This window comes from Arvicanthis niloticus, chromosome 21 (genome assembly GCF_011762505.2).
Source record: "Arvicanthis niloticus isolate mArvNil1 chromosome 21, mArvNil1.pat.X, whole genome shotgun sequence".
NCBI classification, from domain to species: Eukaryota; Metazoa; Chordata; class Mammalia; order Rodentia; family Muridae; genus Arvicanthis; species Arvicanthis niloticus.
In genome coordinates this window covers 16,211,048-16,230,396 of record NC_047678.1, presented here as the reverse complement: position 1 = coordinate 16,230,396, position 19,349 = coordinate 16,211,048, and the positions used below count along the sequence as shown (strand labels likewise).

The 19,349-nt window shown below is 38.5% G+C and overlaps 1 protein-coding gene across 4 annotated transcripts in view; it reads left to right on the top strand.

The window, feature by feature from the left end:
* Positions 1 to 19,349, top strand: part of Trpc1 (transient receptor potential cation channel subfamily C member 1) — a 46,041-nt gene extending 26,692 nt beyond the window's left edge. For 2 of the 4 annotated variants that reach the window (XM_034484418.2, XM_034484419.3), the window contains 8 exons: positions 240 to 435; positions 2,806 to 3,142; positions 7,206 to 7,345; positions 8,617 to 8,760; positions 13,989 to 14,164; positions 15,445 to 15,646; positions 15,886 to 16,080; positions 17,452 to 19,349. In XM_034484418.2, coding sequence (XP_034340309.1) covers positions 240 to 435; positions 2,806 to 3,142; positions 7,206 to 7,345; positions 8,617 to 8,760; positions 13,989 to 14,164; positions 15,445 to 15,646; positions 15,886 to 16,080; positions 17,452 to 17,679 — 1,618 coding nt within the window. In that variant the 3' untranslated portion in view covers positions 17,680 to 19,349. The remainder of the gene's footprint in view (positions 1 to 239; positions 436 to 2,805; positions 3,143 to 7,205; positions 7,346 to 8,616; positions 8,761 to 13,988; positions 14,165 to 15,444; positions 15,647 to 15,885; positions 16,081 to 17,451) is intronic. The other 2 variants (XM_076918005.1, XM_076918006.1) reach the window with 1 other exon arrangement.

Sequence of the window (19,349 nt, the reverse complement as noted above, 5' to 3'; positions counted from 1 at the left end):
TGAGGTGAAAAACTGAGCATGTTTTATTAGCATTTCTCAGATTGTTTATAAAGTGTACTGTGCTCACCTGAAATCATCAGTATGGGCACAGGAAGCAGGTTTCTCCAAAGCTGCGGAGAATTCCTGCACCAGGAAGCACCATCAGAATTTAAATACTGCTGAGTAAAGTAATTTTTAGTAATGTAATCTCCTTGGACAGTGGGAGTGGCATCCCTAATAGAAGACTGTGCGTTTTGTAGGAATGATTATGAAGAGCTAGCTCGTCAGTGCAAAATGTTTGCTAAAGATTTGCTTGCACAAGCCCGGAATTCTCGTGAACTGGAAGTTATCCTAAACCATACATCTAGTGATGAGCCTCTTGACAAACGGGGACTACTAGAAGAAAGAATGAATCTAAGTCGTCTGAAACTTGCTATCAAATACAACCAGAAGGAGGTGTGAAGCTTTCTGTGATTTATTTATTTTCTTTACCTTGGTTCTCAAATAAGAGTTGTAACAATATAAACAGTATACCATTTGTAACTCAATAATGTATAATAGCTTAAAGGGAAGGTCATGCTAACGACCAGATGGATGAATTGAAAGCATGACCCTGAAGGAAGCCTCTCAGAAGTCACATGGCATTATTTCTACTAGAGGCTCCTGGCTGTAAGAGCCACAGGTTACTGAGTTGAAGGCAGATGGGAATAGTGACGGCCTCCTCTTCCCACCACCTCTTGGTGACAGGAATCGAGAGAATCCATATCCATGCCTCCAACCTGTGTGTGTAGAACATTTATAACTGAAATCTTGTTCATCTGGATACTACTTAATATAGTTTTGAATTATCATTATACTAAGGATGCAAAATACAGTAATAGGATTGAATTTTCCTTGATATTTAGGGAAAGGTAACATCCCTGAGTTCTGGCTGCTGCTAAAAAAGTACTTGGGGAAGAAAGACATTCAGCCTCATGTATCTCACCTTGTGGGACAGATTAATATTTCTTTAGAACACTGGAATCCAAACAGAAGAATAAGGGACCAAGTTAAGGGACTGGAGAGACGGCTGCTTTTCTAAAGGATCTAGATTAATTTCTCAGCACCCACATGGCAGCTCACAGTTGTCTGTAACTCCAGTTTCAGGATCCATTGCCCTGTTCTGGTCTCTGGGTACCAAACATACACTGGTACACAGACATATACATGTAAGCCAAATGTCCATACACATAAAATTTAAAATTAGAATTTAAAAATTAAAGAATGATATGTGATGTAATTGTTAAAAATAAGTATAGTTCTATTAGAAAAATTCTTGATAACCATGATAGGATGCTGTGCATTTTTTTTAGTTAGACTGAAATCTGTGAATTAAATTCTAACTCAGAATAAATCTTTTTCTCTTTCTTTATTTTTTTCTTTTTGGTGTTTGAGACAGGGTTTCTCTGTATAGCCCTGACTGTCCTGGAACTCACTCTGTAGACTAGGCTGGCCTCGAACTCACAGAGATTGCCTGCCTCTGCTTCCTGAATGCTGCAATTAAATGTGTATGACATCAAAATTTTTTAAAAAATGTAACTGACAAAATAATATTTTAGATTACTTGAATAATATGATTATCTATAAATTGGTAATATGAAATCTGATTAAGATATATTAGAAAATATTGCCATTTAAATTTGTAAGCTAAAAAACTCTGTAAGCATGCACAAATTAACTTCTGTACTTGGACTTGAATTTTGTTCTTATTTGAGATTTTCTTCTCACATGAAACTTACTATTAACCAAGTTTAAGAGTATCTTTAGGGGGCTGGCGTGGTGGCTTAGTTGTTAGAGTACTTGTTGCTTTTGCTCAGGACCCTGGTTCGATTCCTTGAACCCATGTGGTGGCTCACAAACATCTGTAGTTCATTTCAGGAGGGTTCCCAATGCCCTGTTCTTACCTCTGCAAATACCATGCACTTCCATGGTATCATACATGCATATAGGTAAGACACACACACAAACAATCTTAAAAGGAATTTTTAAAGCATATTTTTAGTGGCTCAGTCCTATAATCCCAGCTACTGAGGCAGGAAGATCTCTAGTCCAAGATCATCCTAGGCACTTTAGCAAGATTGTCTCGAATGAAGGCTAACAAGAAGGCTGAGGACTAAGCTTAGTGGTCGAGCACTTGCCTACCATGTGCAAGGCCCTAACTTCAGTCCTTCACTGATATATTTTAAGTCTCTGTGTTTTCATGAAGTGTGTTTAGATCTAATACATGGACCATTTTATTCAGGCCAACTCTATTCCTTAGAACTTAGGATCTAAAGCCATCACTTTCTCAAAGATTAATTAGTATGGTCTTTATGGAATGCACATTAACTTTCAACTTTTATATATATTGGATGTTTTTGTGCTGGCTAATAAAGGCTTATGATAGACTTTAAATATGATTAGGTCATTAGGCTGCTAATACTGTTAATACTTAAAATGGCATGTGCTGTGAACAGGCAGTATCCTAAGAACTTGACACTGAATCTTCACAAGTTTATGAGGAGCTACTATTGCTATCCAGATGTTAGAAATGAGGACTGGGAAGCTTGGCGAGGCTGAGAACTTACTCATGGCCATTTAGTCTGTGTCAGAGCCTAGATCTGAATCTGTATAATCTGGCTCCGTAGTCTGGTCTCTGAACCTTTTCACTCTTAGTTGGAAGAGAAAAAACACCCTGTAAACTTTGTAGGCTTTTTCTCCTAATGTTAATACTTTGAATACCAGTCACTTACTATTTAAAGGTGTTTTCTCCCTTTTTGTTTTTATGTTTCTGTATGTCCTTTTCAGTTTGTCTCCCAGTCAAATTGCCAGCAGTTCCTGAACACTGTTTGGTTCGGACAGATGTCAGGTTACCGCCGTAAGCCCACCTGTAAGAAGATAATGACTGTTTTGACAGTTGGCATCTTCTGGCCAGTTTTGTCACTATGTTATTTGATAGCTCCCAAATCTCAATTTGGCAGAATCATTCACACACCTTTCATGAAGTTTATTATTCATGGAGCATCGTATTTCACATTCCTGCTGTTACTAAATCTCTACTCACTTGTCTACAATGAAGACAAGAAAAATACAATGGGGCCAGCCCTTGAGAGGATAGACTACCTTCTCATACTGTGGATTATTGGTAAGTGTCATGTGAGTTCAGAAGATTTGTCTTTGCTATTTAATATGCCCTGCTTGATGACATTATGAGCATGGAGTTTGATTTGCAATTTTGTCCTTTGGCACAGCCGAGACATGAACATTTTCATGATAATTTTATATAATACTTTTACAAAGGTTAATGTTTCTGATTTTATAACTTCATACTGCTTAAATATATGGAAGTCAAAAATTCTCTCTTTCTCTCTCTCTCTCTCTCTCTCTCTCTCTCTCTCTCTCTTTCTCTCTCTCTGTGTGTATGTGTGTGTATGTTTATGCACATATTTGTGCTGGTACACATGTGTGGGTATGAATGCAGTGAGGGCAGATTATCTGACAAAACTCTTCCTGGGGAGATGCAGCATACACATCTACCTAGCACAGATAGGGACCTCATGGCTGAGCAAAGTACAGACACCACCAAAGTCCAATTTGGTGAACCAGCCTGTTGTATTGGGCTTCCCTACAGGAAGGTGGGTGAAGGGTTACTTAAGGGAGCAGAAATGACTCAAAGATGATTATCACCAAAGCCCACCCCAGCATAAGTTATAGCTCATAAAGCTAGGAACCTAGAACACACAGCACAGACACCTCAAGGGGTTGGAGAGTGTCCTTTCCAGGTGCCTCAGCTGGTCTAGCCTGACTCTTGCTGGCAGCTGCTCTGGTTTCTGCTTCTTCCAGGCAGCTAGTCTGGTCTGAATTGACTTTGAAAGCTTGGTTTTCTTTGGTCTGAGAGGGACTTTCAGCTTTTATTGTTTATTCAGGCAGGGAGGGACCTAGTGAATCTGGTCAGTTACAGGGACTTTAAGAATCTATTTTGAGTACCTTCCTGCTTAAAGAGCTTCTCTGCAGAGTGGAATGTTTCAATCTCCAGTTACACAGCAGTGTACATGTACATATAGAGGTTAGAAAAAAACCTTATGTGTTATACCTTAGGGATATGCACCACCTCATTTTTTTGAGACAGAATCTCATACTAAGGGCTGGGACTGGATTAGACCATGCTGGCTGGCCAGCAAATCCTATTGGTTTTCTGAGTCTGCTGTTGGTATTACAGGTTTTTGCTGCTGCCATACCTGGTTCTCTCTCTCTCTCTCTCTCTCTCTCTCTCTCTCTCTCTCTCTCTCTCTCTCTCTCTCTCTACCCCCCACCTGTGTGTGTATGTGTGTCTGTGTCCACATGTGCACATGTCTGTGTTCTAGGAATCTGTCTGACTCAAATTGTCATGTTTGCACAGCAAACAGACTGAGCTATCTTCCCAGCTCATAAGTTAAAAGTTTTTTAAAAAACCTTTTATGTGTGTATAAATGTATGTATGCACATGTACATGTATGGAGGCCAAAAGTCAAAGTTGGGTGCATGTATTTTTCAGCTGTTCTCCTCCTTGTTTTTTGAGGCAGGGTCCCTCAAAAAACCTTAATCTCCCCAATATGGATAGACTGGCTGGTTCTAGGGGTCTGCCTATCTCTGCCTCCTTAGCACTGGGATTACTGGTGTACACTATGCACCTGGTAAAGGAACTCTGGTCAACGTGTGGTGAGTGTGGTGATCATGGCTCTGGCAGGCCTTGCCCTTCTCCTCCATTCCCTCTGCCTTTCTAAAAACATTAGATTATATTTCTAAAGCTAGCCACCAAGGTCTAGTCCCTTATTTGGACACTTCTTCCTCCTAAGGCTGACTACCAAGGTCCAGCTATCAAAGTATTGAAGTCCAGCAATCAAAAGCCCCTTTTGGCTCACCTAATTAGCATGCCCCCTAATTAGCATGCCCAGTTAAAATTAACATCCTAACATCCTAGCACAGGGTTTCTTGTAACTTTATAATCTGGCATTTTCTTATGTGCCATGTCTGCCTCCTCTCTATCCAGAGGCAGTCCTTTGTGTGTTCCCCTTTCCTCCAGGGACAAATGCCCTTCCCCACTTTCCCATGTTTCCTTCCTCTTCCTGATCATCCTGTCTCCTGTCATCTTTGTCTTCTATTCCCTGCCCTCTGTCCCTCTGGGACAAATAAATCTCCTTTGTGCTGAGAACTTGGTCTTGGGGGTCCTGAGCCAATACTTTTCCTAACACCTGGCTTTTTATTTCTGTGCTGGGGATCTGAAGTCACGTCCCCAGTCTTGCATGGCAAGCACTTTACCAACTGAGTATATTATGGTGATTCTTATGCAGGCTTTACCGCTGCAGAAAAAGATCATCTGGATGAGGTCAGAATGAACTTGGCTCAGCCCAAGTTTGCTGTAACCAGTTTGGACCAGGACTTCTAGAGTCAGCCCAGATCATTTTACTTTAACCATATTTAAGTACAGTACCATTTTTGGAAAAAAGTATTTAGATAACAATTAACTCAGCCCTATAAGTACAAAAAAGCTTAAGAAATGTTTACCTTGAAGTTCTTAGGAGAGTACTTATGGCTTCATCCATAAGATAGGTTCTTGTTGACTTAGAAACAATGCTCAAGATTAGGGTCTAGGGAAGACGACTAAAGTAAACATAATGCCTGGGAGTCAGGATTGGCCTGGCCCTAAGATGACATAGAAGTCACGTAGGCTGTTGTAAAGCACAGTGGCATCAATCATAAGAATGGGTTTTATGGTCTAGGCACCTGGAAATAGTGTTTCTTGGTATGTAAATCCTGTCTTCCATTTCAAGTGGGTGTCTGGATCTGTTTCCTGTCACCTGCACTCATTGGGATTCTAGGAGGATTGTTCTCAGGCAGCAGGAGCCTGGAGCATTGGTGAGAGTGAGTCTAGCATCCTTACCTAGAGATAGACAGCCCTTAGCTGAAGGAATGGGTGGAGTTGGTGTCATGAGTCTGGGCTTCGTACCTGAGGAGGAAAGGCCAGAGTGGGGGCTGGAAGACAGGTGTGGGACACATGATCTTCAGGCAGGTCATATAGGTGTGTAGAGTTGCCAGTGTGAGTCTAGAGTCCATGCCTAGAGATGGGGCTAGAGGGTTCAGAGTGGTGGCTGAATCTGGGTTCTCTACCTGAAGGGAGCATGGGAGGGCAGGATTTGCTTTGTAATGAGTGTAAAGTTTAAAAGAAACAGGAGTTGTGGTTTATTCAAGCAATGAATTGGTTCATATTGAACAACTAGAGGGATGGAGTGCAAATAACGGAAATGAGAAGAAAATCTGCAAGTGTGAATTTGAGGCAGAGATAAACTCAGTTGGACACATCTCTAACTAGAGGTGCAGAACAGAAAAGTGCCTAAGTAAGTTGAGTTTAGGAGAGAGGTTTAGACATAGAAATTGTTATATAAATATAAATTAGGTTTAAATATATGTGTTTAAGGAATTGGGAAGTTGGCTCAGTCAGTAGAATGCCTACTGTGCAGGCTTAAGGGTTTGATTTCAGCTCCACAGCACCACATAAAAGCCATGCACTGTAGTCACTGCAGTGTCACCTGTAACCTCAGTGCTAGGAAGGTAGAGACAGGTGGGTCCTGGAGCTTGTTGGCAGCCAGCAGTGGGCTCCCAGTTCACTGAGACCCTGTCTCAAGAGGTAAGGTGGACAGGTGATTGAGGAAATCATCTGGCGTTGACCTCTGGCTTCTATACATATGTGCATGCATGCACACATCCATTGATCACACAAAAGTTACAGAAATTTGAGAGTTTTGTCACATAGATGATATTTTAAAGCCATTAGACTGGATAAGATCATTAAAGCACTATGATAGTTAAAAGAGTCAACAACAAAACCTTGGGGGTGACTCACATGCAAGCATTTATCTTCCTCATTTATTTCACATCAGTTAGTAACCCATTCTGGCCAATATGAAATAAGGTTTGTTTTTTTTTTTTGTTTGTTTGTTTGTTTGTTTTTTAAGTCACAAGAAACATACGGCTTTTTTTCTTGCAAGTTTTAAAAGATTTTCACTAAAAGGCTGTCATTCCCTCCACTAACCCCCTACTACCTTCGGAATCCAATTATATCAGGATATAGTTAACCCAAGAGCTATAAATACTCGGTCTCTTAAAGTATTATTTAGCATATAGTTGGATTAATAAACATAGCTCTTTTTTTTTTTTTTTTATCGTTTTAGGGATGATTTGGTCAGACATTAAGAGACTGTGGTATGAAGGGTTGGAAGACTTTTTGGAAGAATCTCGTAACCAGCTCAGCTTTGTTATGAATTCCCTTTACTTGGCAACCTTTGCCCTCAAAGTGGTGGCTCACAACAAGGTGACTATTTACTGTCAATCAAAGATACACTTATTTCAAAAACTAAGATAACTCTGTATGTAACTCACACTTAATATAGACCCAAATCTATGTCTGATATATTTTCATTTAGAAATAATCTGTGTGAATGTGGTTGCTTACTTTTTCAGTCCTTTAACTGGTTTGCCTTTTCATTGATGGTTACCTGCTATATGCTGGGTAGCATGGTGGATGTTAGATACACTGTATCTAATTTCATTTTCACAGCAATTCTTTAAGACAGAACAGAAGTCATTATCCTCATTTTGCAAATAAGAAAGCAACTCAGAGATATTAATAACATATCTAAGACTATATAGATTTTAAAAAGAGGATTTAAATCTAGGTCCTAGGTAATTTCTTTCTACCAAATGTTCTATTTCTTCATTTAGCCCATTTACTTAATCTCTTATAATTTTACTTTCATCAATATTTATGATTTCTCAAAGCCAAAATTTACTAGATTTTATGTTAGCTATGGGGTGTCACATTTAAAGAACTCAGATATATAATATTGCCTGATTTTTTTGCTATTTATATAGTAAGAGCAATGTGATTCTATCAGTTTACTTTATGTAAATTCTGTTTCTTTAATCAGTCAAAAGTAAGCAACATGTCAGTGAGAGAGCAGTTTGGTGATGAGGTGAGAAGTTACTAAAACGTCGGAATTAGCCATATAGAAATGAACATGGTCAGACATAAATGAAGGGTTGGGTGGTATTGATTTTTCAGACTAATTTCTTTACTTCTAGAAGTCGTTTTGGAATCCAAACAAGACATTTTGAGAGTGGAAGGATATGAGGCTAACAGTCACACAGATCAGCTGGTCTAGGTCTCAGCCAGCAGGACAGGCAGACAGCCATGTTGTCTAGGTGCAACAGCACTTTTGGTTTTTATTTGAAGCGGGGTGACTTTTGTAGTTTGCTCTAAATTTCTAAGTCAGAGGACTAGGTTTAGTATGGCATCTGATTAACTGACAACATACATGTTCATGATTTATGTTACAGAATCTAGAGAAACTAGCTAATATTTCATGCATAAAATGTTTAATAAGTTTTCTAACTTGTTTATTTTTTTAAACCAAGGAATTTCTGGTATTCTCTGCATATAAAGTAGTATTTCCTAACATACATGGAAATCTTTTGTTTGGCTAAAACATTATTTAGATCTTCTACAAGATGACAATTTTAGGCATTTTAGAATATTTGTCTTCATTTTCCTGACTGACCTTTGACTTCTCTTCCCACCTCCAGTTTCATGACTTTGCTGACCGGAAGGACTGGGATGCATTCCACCCCACACTTGTAGCAGAAGGGCTGTTTGCTTTTGCAAACGTTCTGAGTTACCTTCGGCTCTTCTTTATGTATACAACCAGCTCTATTTTGGGCCCACTGCAGGTAAAGAAAGGTCTTCAAGAATATTTGTTACATGTCACTACTGTTGCGTCTGCTTACTCACTTCAACACTGTTCTCATGATGTTAAAACTCTACGTGGCTTTTGAAAATGATTAGCAAGACTTTACTTCTGGCTCATTGATAATTTTCTTTTAAGAATTGAAACTGAAACTGAATCAAGCTGTGGTCCATTGGCCTCCTGCTTTCATTCTTTGGCCATAAATATCCTTAATATATTGTTAAGTTTCACAGAAAGGAATAACAAAAGTCTGCTTTTACCAAAATAAATTTCATATTTAAACTTTAAAAGATAGTTGGCTTTTAATAAAAATACTATCTATAGGAGTTTAACCTATAGATATATACATGTGAAATGAATGACAATGATAACATAAAGACCAGTCTGGGAGAAATATAAATACACTATTGTAAGGCTTTCTACTATATATAAAGTAGTATGGTACCACTTGAAAATCGTCTATAATAAAGTAAAGATGGATGTCTTAAGCCCTAAGGCAATCTATGAGATAAAGCAGTTATCATTAACAAACCAACAAAGAATATAAATTGATATTTAAAATTATAAAAAAATAAGACAGAGTAAAAGGAAAAAGAAGAAAGCCCAGAGGAACTAAAGAGGAAGAAGTAACATAATAGATGTAAATAGGGCAGATGCCACCGCAGCCTTCCCCAGACACAGTCAGGTGTGTCACAGCTGAACCCCACAATTGGGACAGCTTCTTTCTTAGGGTTTTGTTTGTTTGTTTGCTGTGATAAAACACCATGACCAAAAGGAACTTGGCTAGGAAAGGGCTTATGTAAGCTTACAGCTCTGCATCACAGCCCGTCACTGTGAAGCCAAGGCAGGAACTCTAAAGCAGGAACTGAAGCAGAAGGGGTTGAGGTGTGCTGTTCCCTGGCTTGCTCCTTAGGGCTTTCTCAGACTGCTTTTTGTTTGTTTCTTCCTTCCTTCCTTCCTTCCTTCCTTCCTTCCTTCCTTCCTTCCTTCCTTCCTTTCTTTCTTTTTCTCTCCTCATGGAAGACTTTTACTTCTTTAAATAGAACAACTTTATAACTTTTAGAGCAGAAGACTTGGACATTTTTTGGTAGCTTTACTTGTATCTTAATATTTCATCTTCCTTTATCTATTTATTCACTTTATATCCTGATTGAAAAAAACCCAGTTCCCCCTCACATAGCTCCTCCTACCCTCTTACCTCCCTTTCTCCTCTGAGAGGGGGGACCTCCCCTTACCCCAGGTACCAAGCCACCCTGGCACATCAGGTCACTGCAGGACTAGGCACATCCTCTCCTACTGAGGCTGAACAAGACAACCCAGTTAGGGGAACAGGATCCACAGACAGGCATCAGAGTCAGGGACAGCCCCCACTCCAGTTATGGGACCTGCATGAAGACCAAGCTTCGTGTCTGCTACACACGTGGGGGAATATGCTAGGTCCAGCCCATGTATGTTCTTTGGTTGGTGGTTCAATCTCTGAGAGACCCCAAGGGTCCAGCTTAGCTGAATCTGTTAGTTTTCTTGTAGAATTCCTATTCCCTCCAGGACCCAGCTCTTCCACAAGATTTCCTGAGCTCTATCTAATGTTTGGCTCTGGGTCTCTGCATTTATTTTAGTCAGTTGGGTGGGGCCTCTCGGAGGACAGTTATGCTAGGTTACTGTGTGCAAGCATAACAGAGTATCATTAATAGTGTTAGGATTGGTTCTTGCCCATGGGATGAGTCTCAAGTTGGGGCAGTCATTGGTTGCCCATTTCCTCTGTCTCTGCTCTATCTTTATCCCTGCATTCCTTGTAGACATTTAGCATTGAAGATTTTGTGGGTGAGTTACTGTTCTTATCCTTCCACTGGGAGTCCTGCCTGGCTAGAGGAAGTAGCCACTTCCAGATCCATATCCCCCACTGCTATAAGTCTCAGGTGGATTCACCCCCATATTCTCCCCTTCTGAGAAAGATTCAACCATCCTCCATTGGACCCTCCTTGTTATTTGGCTTCTTTGGGTCTGTGGATTGTATCGTAGTTATCCTGCACTTTATGGCTAATATCCACTTATCAGTGAGTATATACCATGCATGTCCTTTTGGGTCTGGGTTACCTCACTCAGGATTTTTTTTCTAGTTCCATCCATTTGCCTGTGAAATTCATGATGCCTTTCTTTCCCTGCTAGAATCATCTGATCCTTAGCTTTTCTTAGTTGAGGGATTTTTATTATTGGTTTAATTTTTATATTAATTATAGGATTTTTAATATTACTTACAGACTTTCTATATCTTCCTGACTTATTCTTGGTAGGTTGTATGTTTCTAGTTATTTGTCTATTTTGGACTACTAATTTGTTATTCATAGTAATATCCTATGATCTTCTCTGTCTCTCTGTCTCTCTGTCTCTGTCTCTGTCTCTGTCTCTCTCTCTCTCTCTCTCTCTCTCTCTCTCTCTCTCTCTCTCTCTGTATTTGTTTGCATGTGCACATGTAGAGAGAGTCCTGAGGTTGATGACAGGTGTCTTCCCTGACACCTAGTGCTCTCTACCTTACCTTTTGAAACAGGATTTCTCACTGAAGTCGGCACTCACTGATTGAATCATCTGGCCAGTGAGCTCTGGAGACCTGTCTATTTCTTTTCTTCCCCATCCTTGCAAATGACCTAGAATTTCCACATGGGTACTGGGGATCCTAACTCAGGTCCTCACGCTTGTGTAGCAGGCACTTTACTGAAGGCCCATGTCCCCAGACCTCTTTTCTCTCTCTTATGTGTTGTTTTGCTGTTACTCAGACATGTGAGTCCATGGGCTTTTGTAATCCTCCTGCCTCAGCCTCTAGTGCTGGACAGCCTGTGTCCAGCTTTATTTCCATTTTTTTTTGATAATCAAGAACTTTTTTATCAGTCTGCATTAATACTAACTCCTTTATAAACTTCAGTATTGATAGTTTAATTCTTTCTTTATTTCTTTACACTTTCATATGTTATATTATTATATTTATAAATGCATAATGCTATGACCTTTCTGTCCACAAAAAAACATTTTGCTGTTTTTGCTGCTAACCCATCATATACAAGTTCCGTATTCAAGCCCGCGCCCACTACTGTGGCATCTCATACTGTACTATATTTAGTTCTGTATTATGCAAGAACTGATGTCGTTTCTGCTGTTCTCCTTCAGTATTACTCACCTTGATATTCAAATTGGTTGCAATTATTTTTCTTAAACTTAGTTGTGTGTTAAAACTTGGTTGTGTATGTTAAAAAATTTTTGAAAATTATTTTTGAAAATTAAAATTATATCATAAATGGTCACTTTCAAACACTCTATTTATAAGTAAGTGGACAGTGCTTTCTTCAAAGGTCGTCTTTCCTGAAGTTGTCAAAAGCAATTGTTTTATTGCTGCTTTAGCACATTCCCTGCTGACTCAGATATCATATTGTGAATATTCACAGACTGAATGAATGACTTTGTTTTCCTAAGTGACCCACTAAAGTTACTGCCAGTGCATTAAGGAAAATGTATCTCTTCTCTTTCTCATGTTCGGAGTTTTGTGGTTTTAAACTCACCCTGTTCTTCTATCATAATTTTGCTAGAGTGCCAGGAGAGTGCAGTACAGGCTTTGAAAAATACCACATGACGTCGTTGCTGCTGCAGTCAGGGTTCCCAGCTCATGGTATGCCTAAAATTGATAGTGCATCTCACACCTCTTCTGCTTAAGTAGCCAGCTCACAAAGGAGCTTTGTCACTTACCTGTAAATACCACACATGCACAATTAACACACACTCACACAGACTGACTTTGAGCTCAGAATTCTTCTACTCCTACTTTCCTAGTGCTGTGATTTACAGGTATGCATGGCCACACTCAGCCTGTACTGTTTTCATTATGTGATATTCTATAAATTTCTATGCAAGCACAGAATATGTAAATATACAATATGTACAAATACACATCATTCTTTTAAAGCAGTGTTTAGTGTTCTAAATCTTCTGCCTCTGTCAAGGCTACATTATTTTTTAATAGATGGATCTTTTTGTACTTTCTACCCATTGGCTACCTTTTAGCACAAATTCCTCTTCAAAAACTACTGTAGGAACTGGAGAGATGGCTCAGCAGTTAAAAGTTCTTTCTGTTTTAATAGGAACCTATTTTGTTTCTTAACATCTTACATGGTGGCTTACAACCTCTTGTAACTACAGTTCCAAGAGCCAATGCCCTTTTTTGGCCTCTGTGAACCATGGTATACACACACACACACACACACACACACACACACACACAGAGGCAAATACTCCTACATATAAAATAAAAATAAATCTTTTAAGATGTATAGTAAATGTTAAGTGCTGTCAAAGTATTCCTTAATTTAAAAAAAAATCAATATTTATTAAAAGTACCTAATTTTCAGACACTGATGGAGTAGGAATGAAAATGAAGTTAGACTTGAATAAAGTCTGTCATTGTCCCATGTGAATTACAAAAGATGGTGATTATTATTACCTCATAGTACTAGAACAGCTTACACACAGAGTGCTGTTGTACAACAGAAAAGTGGGGGAAAGATGGTCACTCCTGAAAGGAATAAGGCCAGTCTGGATGGTGTAACTGTCCTTTAGGAGTTAGCTGAGAATTAGTTACAAAATCAGATGAAATGCTTCATTTTAAAATTATTTACTATTTGTAAACATTAAGAAGCCACATAAATATAAGTGTTGATTTTACATTTTTTAGAGAGTCCTTTCCTTTTATCTCTGCTAACTGGCCTTTAGATAATCTCCATTACCATCAATGGTGATGCTTGCCTATAATCCTAGCATATGAAAAGCTGAGGCAGGAGGATTGTGAGTCTGATGACAAGATTGATCACTGCATGTGAATCAACAACAACAATAAATACAATGAGCTGAAGATCTCTGTGTCTTTATTCTCCCTCCACAGCAATGATAACCCTTTGAAGCCTTTCTCTGGGAAGGAATGTGCATTTAATACTCATGGTACTGGTTTGATAGAATGGCTTTTTGTCAGGTACCTGGGTTTGTTGGGTTTGTTTTTTGTATTCTCACAGCTGGAGCTTTGATGCTCTTAATATATTGAAATAATTTAACCAGGCTAAATAAAGTATGTGACTTGCAGATCATGTGTTTGTTTTTCTTTTATTACTGGGTAATTTAATATTTAATACATAGTTTTCCCAACAGTTTTAATGTACATCCGTGTTACATCCACAGATTTCGATGGGACAGATGTTACAAGATTTTGGGAAATTTCTGGGAATGTTCCTTCTGGTTCTGTTCTCTTTCACAATTGGACTGACACAGCTCTATGACAAAGGGTACACTTCGAAAGAGCAGAAGGACTGTGTGGGCATCTTCTGTGAACAGCAAAGCAACGATACCTTCCACTCGTGAGTGTCTTCAGATTTTACTAGATGGACTTTATTGAGTTCTGTGTGGGTTATCCATTACACAGACGCAACTTAAATTGTTCTATAAAGAAATCCTTTTTGAATGTCTGTAAGCATTGACAAGTACTCATTTTTCTTGAATAATTTTTCATCATCTTTACCTATAGAATCTTAAGTAGTAGATCCAAATCATCCCATTTGTCTTTCCTACTGAAATCTGTCTGAACAGAGGACATTTGACATTTTTATGCTCCCAGCACCTTGGGAAATTTCTTTTATCCATCTCATATATTAGAATGTTCAGTATCTTGCCTTTAAACTAGTAATACATGTAGCAACTCTTGGTTACCAGTACAACCCTGAGCATTTATGTTTTCATCGTTTCTTGAGAGGTCACTAGAGTTGAGGATCTTTAGAGCTTGAGGACCAGTCCCCTGGTATAACATAAGAATGGTACAGCCACTATAAATTAGACAGAATACCCCATCAGGTTCTGCTTCCAGTGCTGGAGATCTGAGCCAGGGTACTGTATGCACTAGGCAAGTGCTAAACACCAAGGTTACATCTCCAGTCTTACTCTCCTCATCACTAAATAAAATATAGACAAGTATAGATGTACACATTTATGTGTTTTTATTATGTGCCAATGTGTCCTCTCATTTAATGAATATGATTTCTGGGCTGACCAGGATAAACAGGTAATAGGGGTGATCGTGTAGGATCTTGTTGTTGTAATGATTTGGAGGTATTGCAATTTAAAGGCACCTAAAGGCTGACATGGAGGACTGGTAGAATCTAACTATATACCCTATGGACTGCTGTATTGGGACTAGAAAGGCAGCAAAAAAAAAAAAATCAAATAGTATTAATATCTTTGCACATGTTTCCTCATTTAAAACAAGACCTTTAGGGGCTGGACAGGTGGCCCAGTGGTTAAGAGCACTTGCTGCTTTTGCAGAGGACCTGGGTTTGGTTTCCAAGACCCACCTGTTGGCTCACAGCTGTAACTCCAGTTCCAAGGAATCTGGAACCCTCTTTCAAGCTCTGCAGGATTCTGCATGCATGTGGTACACATGCATACACTCAGGTACACACACATAGAATAAAAATAACATGTAAAATAAGACTGTGAAAATACAAAATAAAACAAAAATTATTTTATGATGTATTATACAACGGTTCTAATGAATTACTAATGGTTCATATGTATAATTTTGATATAAATGCTTTGTCTGTTCTTGTTAATTTCCTTTTTAAGCAGAATGTACTTGCCCTTACAGGTTTATTGGCACCTGCTTTGCTCTGTTCTGGTACATCTTCTCCTTAGCGCACGTGGCCATCTTTGTCACCAGGTTTAGCTATGGGGAAGAACTGCAGTCCTTCGTTGGAGCTGTGATTGTTGGAACGTACAATGTTGTGGTTGTGATCGTGCTCACGAAGCTGCTGGTGGCAATGCTTCACAAGAGCTTTCAGCTGATAGCAGTGAGTGTTCTCTTCCAGTCACACGGAGCGTGTGATGCCAAGTAACTAAAATGACAGAACTCATGAATAATATTTCTAAATTAAATACGGGTTTTAAAATGTGTCTGATAATTGCACATCTTTGACCAGTTCTTTTAATGTATAAGATGTGGGAACATTTAGACAGTTTCGTCAACAGATCCCCCAACCTTCCCATTCAGTTTGTCTGTGTTCTTACTCTAGTCTGCTTTTTCTCATAGAATCATGAGGATAAAGAATGGAAGTTTGCTCGAGCAAAGCTATGGCTTAGCTACTTTGATGACAAATGTACACTGCCCCCACCTTTCAACATTATTCCTTCTCCAAAGACGATCTGCTATATGATCAGTAGCCTCAGCAAGTGGATTTGCTCGCATACCTCAAAAGGCAAGGTCAAACGTCAAAACAGTTTAAAGGTGAGGTGTTAGAGGTTTGCAGTGCACCACAGTCTTACAGTTGTTAATTTCAATTGTAGTTCTTTTTTTGTCTTATTTATTGATACACAGTCGTACTATAACTTGGCTTTGTAGACCAGGCTGGTCTACAGTTTACATCCTATGTCTGCCTACCATGGGCTGGGATGCTGGGTGCTTGCTACCAGCTGTGTGCGGCCATGCCCAGCTTAGGTGTTTAAAAGCACAAATATGCAGGCTGATAAGGGCTGTGCTGACATGCTTTACATTGTTGTATTCCTAATGCACGCTTTACTATATAGCAGAAAATTCAATAGCTAATTGAGAATAAAAAATAGAGCTAAGGATTTTTTAGTTGGTTTGGTTCTTTTTTTTCTAGTTTCAAGTTTCCCTAACACATGAACTCCTATCCCATAGTCTTTCACTATAGATTTAAGGGATGATTATTAGTTCATACTGGTTTTAGGTCTTGAAAGTCCCTCAGCGTGTTTCTGATCCAGTGTGTGCTCCCATGGATTGGTAAGTTTCCTAAAAGACTAGACAGTCAGTATTTCACATTTTGTAAGCCAAGCAGAACAGAGAACACTATCTAAAAAGTTGTGTAACAGAAAAGTTTCCAAAAAATTATAGATGAAATTAAAAATATAACAGTAAGTAGCAGTCACTGTAATAGGTTACTAGGGAAAACAGAATGCCCTGTGGTCAGGTTAAATTTTTGCTTAATTAGAGTTGAAAACCAAGTTGTTCATTATAAAATTGATTACAAAGATTTATCTGTAAAACCATTCTTTACTCAGAAAGTCAGAAAGATAGGAAGTGGGTTATTAGTTTGTCGTGGTAGTTTACAAATCTCTGTAGTAGACTGAGTCTTATGAAGACTCAGTTTTTCAGTGAAATCAGCCTAAATGATAGCGAATGAAACAGATATGCAGGCTGTATTATTTGTGAATGAAACAGATATGCAGACTATATTATTTGTGAATGAAACAGATATGCAGGCTGTATTATTTGTGAATGAAACAGATATTCAGGCTGTATTATTTATGAATGAAACAGATATGCAGGCTATATTATTTTAAACGTGTACCGAGTATGATTTATTCCAAAGTAAACTATGCTCTAAATGCATTGAAAGTATGTATCCATGACTATATTTTAAAACTTGCCTCATTTGAATATTGTCTCTGGGTGGAGGATGACATGATGGCAGACATTTGCCCAGCAGGCATGTGGCCCTGAGCTCACGCAGGCACTGCAATATGTATGTATGTATTTATGTGTGTGTATACATGGTTTCTTTTACATACATATGACTGTATGAACACATATGCTGCTCTGCTGTCATTTATTACCATATGATTGCTTGTTTTGAAGGAGTGGAGAAATTTGAAGCAAAAGAGAGACGAGAACTACCAGAAAGTGATGTGCTGCCTCGTGCACCGGTACCTGACGTCCATGCGACAGAAGATGCAGAGCACAGACCAGGCCACCGTGGAGAATCTCAATGAACTGCGCCAAGACCTGTCAAAATTCCGAAATGAAATAAGGGATTTGCTTGGGTTTCGGACTTCTAAATATGCTATGTTTTATCCAAGAAATTAACCATTTTCTAAATCTTGTAGAAATAATTTTCCATAATGAATCTGTAAGACTGTATTTGCATACCTTGCAATTAAATCAATAAGATATATATGGGCATAAACAATTACTCAAAAGCCATTCTTTAAATATTTATAGCATAAATATATGTCATGTAAAATATGTATATAGAGTTAGTTTTTTAAAACCTGTCTGTGGCTTTTTGTAGAAGCAAAACAGTTTTGTTAGCATGGTCTTTTGTTTTCTTAGTTGGTCAGTGCTTAAATCCACCATGTTTAAGAGGGGCAGCTATCAGTGTACACATGGCCCACTCCATTTTATAAAATGAAGATCAGCAAATGCAGCTACCTTAAGACACACTTGAAGAGCTCATGCTGTTTAAATCTCTTGTTTTAGGAGTTCACAGAGTTAAGTATATATTGTTTAGGAGTTTAGTTTCATCTAAAATATCCTATTTTTTTCTTTTGTTAGAATCTTAAGCAACAGAGAAAAGTTTATAATAAATATTTGAATTTAAGCCAGTCATGGTGATGCATGCCTCTAATGCCAGCACTCGGGAGGCAGAGGCAGGCAGATCTCTGAGTTCAAGGCCAGCCTGGTCTACAGAGTGAGTTCTAGGACATTCAGGGCCACACAGAGAAATCCTGTCTTAAAAGCAAAAAAATAAAAATATTAATTTATTTATGGCTATCTAAATTCACCTTGATATTTGTTGTGTAACATATCTACTTTTACATGGTTATAATAATGTTTTTAATTTTGTTTTGACATAATATTATTTTATACGTAGTTCTCTATATTGAGATAGTTTATGTTTAAGTATTTATAGAAGTCTGTGATTTTTGAAAATTAGTAGCCATCTTTTACCCATAGAATATTTATTCATATTTATACATTTGCAAAGTTACTTCTCTAGGCATTAGTTTAGCTTTCCCTTGTAATTCTTCAAGTTGGAGTAAACCTCATCATTACAGAGTAGAAGCCGCGTGTCTTCACATGTGGTCGCAGTAGGCTTGTCTGGAGAGCACTGGGGCCTTGAAGAAAGCTGCTTTCCGTTCAGTTGAAGGCCCTCGAGCTCTCCTTCCAAAGTGTCTTCCTCAGAGCCTACCATTGCTTCTACAACAGTGGCCTAGTGCTGCTGCCTGAGGGAGGGGTAAAGCATTGTGTTTTCAATTTGAAAATAAAAAGAATATTTGACTGCTTTTCCATGTTCATGTAAGGGCGTGGCTGAAGGTTTTCCCAGCTATTGCATAGACATTCTTGTAGCATGATTGGTGATTGGTTACCTTCTTAACTGAACGTCAGCTGGCATTGAGGCCAGAGTGCAGACAGCCCTGGTCTGTGAGCACCACCTACCCAGGGGCAGCTGAGGATTCTAGTGTTAGGTTTCATCTTGCTTTTTACATTTGTTTTTAATGTCCAGGTCTAAGTGTTCCCTCTTTTGGGCAAATTCTTATAAAAATGTTTATTGTAAAGTTATATATTTTGTCTACAATGGGATTATGCGCTTCCAAGTTGGGATTTTACATCAGGATTTTTAGTCATTCTAAAAAAATACCTAATTATTAAAGAATTTGTAGAGTACCTATGTGTGCATGAATTACTGATGAGGTATATTTTGAATGACAGCATACTGTAAGAAAAAGTGAATAAAACTTGACATTAGATTATAA